We start from the raw sequence: 8,892 nt of genomic DNA on the forward strand, positions 1-8,892 counted from the left end.
AGGCAAAAAAAAAAAAAAAAAAATGGGGAACAAGCTGCTAAAGAACAAATCCGTCACACCTTGTGTTTTCAGTTTTGTACCGACGTCCCTTTTGTCAGTGGGAATACACGGAATCTGGAAGATGAAAGGGTGATGGATGGTGATAGCTAAATGATAGATGAGACACACAGACAACGAGCAAGAAACGTTCTCACAGGCAAAACCGGATGAAAGCGAGTGCTCCTTTTTTGGGCTGTTTGTAAAAAACAATCCAAATATGATTGATAAACACGTTTCTTTTTTTTAACAACCCAGCCAGCAAGGCCAAGCGGGCCCCATATGGTTTAAAAGTGGCAGAAAATGTGGGCCCTATATTGGTTTGTCCACAGTTTCCGTGGTGGCCCCACCTGTGTTTGCCCACAATGATTTAAGTGGGCACGATGCTATCCAGCTGCCTGGTGGACAACGGAGCTCGGTAGCTCAATGAAGCAGAGCTCGCTAGCTCACGGTAGAGGAGCTCGCTAGCATGCTTCAGTGAAGCTCGCTATTAGGCTACAGCGGAGCTAGCTAGCTAATTACAGAGGAGCTCACTAGCTCGCTACAGCAGAGCTTGTTAGCTTAATAAAGCAGAGCTCGCCAGCTCACTGTAGAGGAGCTCGCTAGCATGCTACAGTGGAGCTGGCTATTAGGCTACAGCAGAGCTAGCTAGCTAATTACAGAGGAGCTCACTAGCTTGCTACAGTAGAGCTTGTTAGCTTAATAAAGCAGAGCTCGCCAGCTCACTGTGGAGAATCTCGCTAGCATGTTACAGTGGAGCTGGCGAGCTCAATACAGAGAAGCTTGCTAGCTCACTGTAGAGAAGCTCGCTAGCTCACTGTAGAGAAGCTCGCTAGCTCACTGTAGAGGAGATAGCTAGCATGCTACAGCGGAGCTTGCTACCTCAATACAGAGGAGCTAGCTTACTACAATAGAACTCACTAGCTGGATAAAGCAGAGCTCGCTAGCTCGCTGTAGATGAATTTGCTAGCTCAATAAAGAGGAATTTGCTAGCTTGCTACAGCAGAGCTTGCTACAGAAGAGCTTGTTAGCTCGATAAAGCAGAGCTAACTGTAGAAGAGCTTTCTAGCATGTTGCAGCAGAGCTCACTAGCTCGATAAAGCAGAGCTCGCTAGCATGTTACAGTGGAGGTGGCTAGCTCAGTAAAGTTGACCTCACTCACTCGATAAAGCAGAGCTTGCTAGCATGCTACAGCGGAGCTGGCTAGCTCAATACAGAAAACCTTGCAAGCTCACTGTAGAGAAGCTCGCTAGCTCAATACAGAGGAGAGAGAGCTCGCTAGCTCCCTGTAGTAGAGATAGCTAGCATGCTACAGCGGAGCTTGCTACCTCAATACAGAGGAGCTTCTCGCCTACAACAACAGAACTCGCTAGCTGGATAAAGCAGAGCTCGCTAGCTCTAAAATGTTAGCATTATGCTAAAATATTAGCTTAACTCCAAATTAGCATAAAAAAATTTAATAAGAGGCTCAATTAGTCAAAAAAAGCTACCTTGTTACTAGCTGAACTCCTAAATGGCCTAAAATTCCTCTGTAAACTAAATTAGTCAAAAAAGATAGCCTGTAGCTAAACTAGAAGCTAAACTCCAAATTAGCCTAAAAAACCCTAGTAGATAACAAATTAGCCCAAAATGTTAGCATTTTGCTAAAATAGTAGCTTATCTCCAAATTTTGGAAAATTACTATTTTATTTTTCTTCACCCAGAGAGCCACCATAGAGGGATAGAAGAGCCACATGTGGCTCTGGAGCCGCAGGTTGCAGACCCCTGCACTATACGCTGTCCTCCTGGCAAACGTAGCAAGCTAACTGACTGAATCCCCACTTAAGTCAATGTGGGCAAACAGGCGGAGCCCACACTTTCTACCCACTTTTAAACCATACGGAGCCCGCCTAGCCTTACTGCCTGGGAAGCAGTAAAGCCGAGCGCCTCAAATGTAAATGTACAACCAGGATTCATTATGGATGAGTTTGTAATCACTTAAACACACTAACAAGCCCTTAAAGCAGTGCAAACACCAGCGCTCTCAATAACAGTAAGTCTCTCTTGGCCGGGCTGAGGCAGAGTACGCACTTTGACTTGATGGGGTATATGTTGTGACACAATACGGATAGGAGAAAGCACGCCCCTACTCTGCCATGATTATTGCTGCTTTGATCAGGCAGGCATCCAGCCGCGCTCTAATGTCACTAATTCTGGCACTTCTCTGCTTTCTGTGGATTTCTCCTTCTCAACGCGATGACAGAGAAACTATCTTCAACACCCACGTACTGCGTAATCCCAAACATATACAACCATGTAATGTTCACCCCACTGGGCTCTTCTGTTTATAGGCACAATTTATGTTTGCTGAAAGCGGGTGCAAGCGGCAGCTAATTGTCAAAAATCAACGGCAGCTCTGCTGCACAAAGCTGGGTGATTGTTGCCAGCATCATAATTCCCACTCCGCAGAGAAGTGTGAGAATTTTGGAATCACTCTGCGAAAATAAGGATTAGCGGGATTTGAAAAGGGGACTTACAAAAACTCCCTTTTAAGAATCCAACAATAACATGACAGGTTATGTGATCGTACGCGAGCGTCGACGTGTTTCGTACACCCACCGACACATCAGCGTCTATATTAGGCAAAACCCTTCTTTATTTCCCCCAACTGTTGGCTATTTTCCACCCCTCTCGTGTTCTTTTTTGCATCTGCAGGCTCTCCGTACAGAGACAAGATCACAATAGCAATTCTGCAGCTGCAAGAGGAAGGGAAGCTGCACATGATGAAGGAGAAGTGGTGGAGAGGCAACGGCTGTCCCGAGGAGGAAAGCAAAGAGGCCAGCGCTCTGGGAGTGCAGAACATCGGGGGCATTTTCATCGTGCTCGCCGCCGGACTGGTGCTCTCGGTCTTTGTTGCCGTCGGCGAGGTTCTGTACAAGTCCAAGCAGAACGCCCAACTGGAAAAGGTACGTTGAAAAAAAAACGCTTGACTGAAACACATCCCATTCAGTATGAATTTAGTGAAGCAAACTGTTAATTGAATTCCTCATTGCAGAGTTTCTTTGAATTAACTTACCATCATTATGCTGAATTTGCTGTTTAATTAACATATCTTGGCCCAATTTAAATAAAATGGTAAATAGGCGAAGTACAAAGTAGAAAAAAAGGCTTATTTCACACTTAATCACTCATGAATATGCATCAGGGGCATCAGAATAAACATGGGTTGAGTACTGCGATGTGTCATGCTTCATATCTGTGCTACAAATGAATGCAGCAACTGGGTTTAAAGGGAAAAACGTGTTTGAGGAAGTTGCATTGGTTCCAGTCAGTGGCATAAATTAGCACTTAAGTCTTTTTTTTTTGCAATTGCAATTAATATTTTTTTTTAAACTGATTTTTCAAGTGCAAATGTGCAGAAAAAATTTAAAGTTTTTTATCCAGGCCTAATAAAAATTGCAGTCACACTGTAAGAAAGGTTTAAATCTTGCATCAAACACAGTTCCACTAAAGACAGGTTTGAGACTTTCATCTCTAACCACAGTTTTATCATTTTAGACCTGAGCTTATAGCTGCTCCCTCATCCCTCATCATGTCTTATTGTATCCAGTTCAATTTGGTTCAATTCAAAAATACTTTATTGATCCCCTTAGGGAAATTAAATTGTTGCAGCAGGCTATAAAATTAGTCATTACAGTCTCTGTCAGTATAGAGTCACTGTATGTTGTTATTGCTTCAGGCAGGAAAATGCAACAAGCTTCCATGGGAAAATCATTACTCTGAAATTATCCGAGAGATTTTTTTTTTTTGTAACTTTGAAGTAAGCATTAGTCAATGGAATACTTCACTCAGACCCAAATGTAAAATAAACTGTCAATGATTTCTACTGCTTTTCCTTTTCGTTTCTTACAAATGCCTCAATTCTCTCTGTGATTATACTTTTTTTTCACATTTTCAAAAAGCCTGGGTTTAAAAAATGAATCAATCTACACTTAGAAATTATAATATCTATTCATTTTTAAAGCAGTTTTATGCTTTTTAGCATGTTCTTAAAGATTTTTTATAAGTGAGTTTAATATTAAAACTGCATTTCTAAGTATTTCTTTATTCAAATCAGGATGAATAGGATGAAAATCAGCTCTTTTGTGTGATGGGTGGCTCCGCTCCATTCTGATGCCTCCACGTGAAGACAAATAGATTCATTTACATCTTAAATGAACTAGCACCTGGTTCAAAACCGGGTTTTGAACTAGTTTTGTTGCATTGTTAATGACAGATTGGGGGTCTGAGGGGCTGTAAGCTAGCAGGAGAGGGTGTAAGCGGAGGTTCACTTCTGTGCCCACAACTCAGAGGCAAATTTTTTATGAATTCTTGCACAAACTTCGTCTTAGAAATAATTATTTCTTTTTGTCCAAAACAGCAAAATCCTAATTTAAAGACCACTGATCAAAATACATTTGGAGTGGGACTTTAAAGCCTCGTTTCCACTAAGTGGTCCAGTCCAGAACGGTTCAATTAATTCTGGCGAGCGTCTCCACTCGGTTAAGTCTCGCTTCCACTTAGTGGTTTGTTTTCAGGGTGAATGCGTGGCGTAGACCACTAGCGTGTTATTGCGCCGCTGTAGTGCGACAACTAGAAAAGTAACAACAATAGAGGTCATCCAGCAGCTCATCCTTCTTGCTTTACTTTTTGTTACATCGTGTATAATAGGAATTTCCTGTTGTTTGAAAGAAAATTTTGAAAAATATCGCCATGAGGAAAACAGAAACGGCAGCTTACCGCTATACTGGTGCTTGCTAATGCCGCCATCGTTTTCTGGTTATCAGCGGGTGGCGACAGCGGCTCCGCCCCAACAGTCCCGATCCATTTCTCTATGGACCTACAACTGCTGGGGGCCCTCAAGAGGTATTGTTCGGTACTGTTTAACCCTGTAACACCTGAGGCGTCGTCGGTGACGCTTAAACACAAAATATTTATCATGCTGTAACTTTTCAACCATTAACATGATTAACGTAATTTTAGCATATTCTGAAGGACAAAAGCGAAAAAAAGAGAATATACATCTATATATATATATATATATACACAGTATATATGTATATATCTATATAATATGTATATAGATATATACACAATATATGTATATATATTTAATATTGTGCATCTCTGTCTATATATATATACTATCTATACATATATATATATATACACAAATATATACATGATATATATATAGACAGAGATGTACAATATTAAATATATATATATATATATATATATATATATATATATATATACAGTATATCTATATATATATATCTATATAATATATATATTTAAATATTGTACATCTCTGTCTATATATACATATATACTGTATATCTATACATCTATAAATATAATATATATATATATATACACAAATATATACAGTAGATATATATATATCTACTGTATATATATGTTTTTCATATATATATATATATATATATATATACATATTTTTTAACGAGTTAATTTCAACTGATCAAATCATGTTGTGACCATGCAAATTAATTTTTTTCTTTTATTTATTTATTTTATAAAATAGCCAAAACATAACGAATTTTCACAGAAAAATGGGTGCTAAAAATGTAAGAAATGACAATAAATTACAGCGAATTTTACCTTGCAATACACAGAACATGTTTAATGAAATCCCATTTATCTTCTTGAGTCTAATCACTGATTGCCTCTGTTTTTAACACTTTACTGATTTCACATTTGCATAAAAAAAACTTTGTATCAGTTTTTCAGCTTTTTGTTAAATGTGAATTATACAGCATGTTTGTTTAAAGTTTTCTAATTAATGTCAATTTCACTCATGCTTGTTTTTGATTAAAGATACTACATATATTCTCACTGACAACAGCATTCCTTTTCTTTATAAGTGGAACATATTTCATACTGTTTGTACACAGAAACATAATTAATTTGTCGAGTGTGTTTTATTCTAAAATAGTTTAAAAACTCTCCTGCAGAGGTCTTTGAGAATGTTACCATATTGCAAAAGCAATTTGTTAGGCTTTTTTTCCACAAACACTGTATGTATTTGTTTTCCATTAATAATCAAGACAACAGTAGGACGCAATATAATATTCAAGGTTTTTGCAAATGTCAAGACTTACTGAGCTGCTGGTAATTTGCATGGAAACGAGTCTTCTCTCACTCCCTGTCCCTTCCTCTAAACAACAAATTTTTGACTTTTTTTTGTCTTTTCTCTGCCTTTAAACCTCAATTTTTCTTAAAAGGTTGTTTCGGAAAAGATAAATTGAATTCAAAATCCTGATAAATGAAGAAGGGGAGAAAAACTGAAAAGCCAAACTATCTAAGATCTTGCACTTGAGCACAAGAAAAAACATTTTTTTCTAGACTTTAATCGTTTTCTTCCATTTTTAAAACTATTTCTTTGTTAATTGAAGTCACATTCTGCATAATCAGGAATGTATGGAAACTCGGTGATAAAGCATGTTGACATTTTGCAGTATTTTATGCCACATAATTAATAATACGGGCGTTGAAGACTTTTTTTTTCCCGCTAGGGCACTATTTTCAGGTCACCTATATAAATCTGTTGTAGATATGCCGTCCTCTAACACATAAATCAATTTCTAAGAATGCTTCTCTTTTTGCCAGATTAAGGCGAAACGACAAAAGAGAACATTATAACATCATTTAGAAACAAAACTTTCTTCAGTTTTATACCGAGAGCTAAAACATTGAACTGTAATTTTAAAGTGTTCTTAATTACATAAAACTTCAGCGCCTCTGGACACTCACTCTGGGTGATGACTTCCATAAATTATTTTTTTTATATGGACTTAACAAGGAAATGTTGATATAACACTTTATTTATTCATTTTCATGAAAAAAGCTGTTGAAAAAATGCTCCCTTTTTAAAGGTATTAATTTATCTTAACTGCAGGATGTAAGAGATTTACCTTCCAGCACAACGCTCTGAAGTCAAACATAAATGCATGCTATTTGAAAAATGTGTTTAGACAACTTGGCTGTTTAATGGTGGAGAAACCGCTGGCGTTAAAGAACGAGTTCGGCTTCTTTGTGTGATTCTGAGTCGCGGGTCGTAAAGTCACCAGGTGTCTGGAGATCCTTGGAGATGGTCTCACAGTTGCAGAGGAAAGAACACTGTTCCTACATGAAGCATGGCAGAGGTTTGGTGCTGTTCTGAGGATGCTTTATTGTCCTTACAAATACTATGTTTTCCTCAAAAACTTCATAATTAAAAGGGAACACATTCTGGGGTTAAAAGTGCTGCCTGTTAGTTTGATCCTCACGTTTTTATCATATTATTGACCAAAATAATGCAATTTATGCAACAAAGTGTGTAGGTTACCATTATTACATTATTTAAAAGTTATTTTCTGGTTTTCAGTCATTGAAAGCGCTTTAGTTTGAGTCCTGGCTGGGACTTTGCATGTTTTTCTTGTGCATGCGTGGGTTTTCTCTGGGCACTTCCTCCTACAGTCCAAAAACATTTCGTAGGTTATTTGGTGGCTTCTGAAAGTCTCATTTCTCAAAACTTATTTTCAAGATAATTCGTGTGGATTTTTCCTTTTAATAGTATATATTTGGGTAATTTAAAAAACTGGTTGAAAAGCCCAAATTTTAATTTCATTAAGATAGTTTTGACCCTGTACAGGATGGGCGTATCGTCAGGGCCTGCAAAGCCTCCAGTGAAGGCCTTAAACTATCTCTGAAATTTACAGCTGATCTCCTGGACTTCCTTCATGGATGGAGTTGATCTTTAAACCAAAATGCTTTAAATAAACATATTTTTTTCCAAGTTTAATTAGTTTTCAATTGTGCTTTCATGTTTGTTGCAGTTGCATGCGTAGGGTTTGTTAATATTGTGGTGAATTCCACCTATTTAAATGATCAATTTATGATGGAATTGCTCCATAAAATAATATTCATATATATTATCAGGATGGTGTTAGAAATCAAATAGTTAATAAATATGAGGATGATTTTGGCGGAGGAAGACTGAGTCTCAGCTCTGAATACATTCCAGTGCATTTTTTTTATTATTTTATTGTGTAAAAAAATTTATTTAAAATCTGTGTAACTGGAAATTCTAATTTGCACGAGTCATGATCAAAGGATGTAACACATTTAAAGTCAAAATTGTGAGTCAGTTGCCACAAGAAACGGCTAAATAACTGGTGGAAAATGTATTTTTACAGCTGCTAAAAAGGAAAATAGCTCCTTTATGCTTCCCCTTTTTCTCTTAATGCATTTTTTTATGCAACTTCAATTTTTGTTCCTTTAAATGAATTGTTTTTAAAAAGTAAAAAAAAAAGGGAAATTATGATGCTAAAACGGAATTCCTAAACAAAATATAGCAGCTTTTACTATTTTTAGTTGCAAAAAAATAAAAACAGCATACAACTAATCAATAAAATTCAATGACTAACTGGTAAAAACAAGATTTTTTTTTCCAATTTTTTTTATTCCTGAACTATGAAGCAACAGCAACATGAAAAACATACACAGACATACATGATTTGCAACCTGCGAGCTGTTAGATAGGCAGGACACAGACTGCTGGGAGACTCTATTTCAAATCCCAACAGGGATCACTACATGTTCACACCCTATTTTTTACCAACACTGCAACCTGCACTGCAACAAATCTGCAACATGATTGAGGGGACCACCACCCTTGAGGCTTGCAACATTACAGCCAAAGATGGGGTCTGTTTTCGATGAGTTCTCCCCACAGGAGCTCAAACTGTCCAAGAAAAAGGAGATGAAAACTGATCAAAGTAATGAAAAACATTCCACCTTCTCATGTTTATGAAACCAAATGGGGGAAAA

The 8,892-nt window shown here is 37.4% G+C and overlaps 1 protein-coding gene across 2 annotated transcripts in view; it reads left to right on the top strand.

The window, feature by feature from the left end:
- The window catches only part of LOC112157865 (glutamate receptor ionotropic, kainate 2), a 114,091-nt gene that overhangs the window by 100,597 nt on the left and 4,602 nt on the right, over positions 1 to 8,892 (top strand). For both annotated transcript variants that reach the window (XM_024290922.2, XM_024290924.2), the window contains exon 15: positions 2,731 to 2,981. In XM_024290922.2, the coding sequence (XP_024146690.1) occupies positions 2,731 to 2,981 (251 nt within the window). The remainder of the gene's footprint in view (positions 1 to 2,730; positions 2,982 to 8,892) is intronic.

The sequence above is a fragment of the Oryzias melastigma genome, linkage group LG24, assembly GCF_002922805.2.
Source record: "Oryzias melastigma strain HK-1 linkage group LG24, ASM292280v2, whole genome shotgun sequence".
In the NCBI taxonomy this organism is placed as follows: domain Eukaryota; kingdom Metazoa; phylum Chordata; class Actinopteri; order Beloniformes; family Adrianichthyidae; genus Oryzias; species Oryzias melastigma.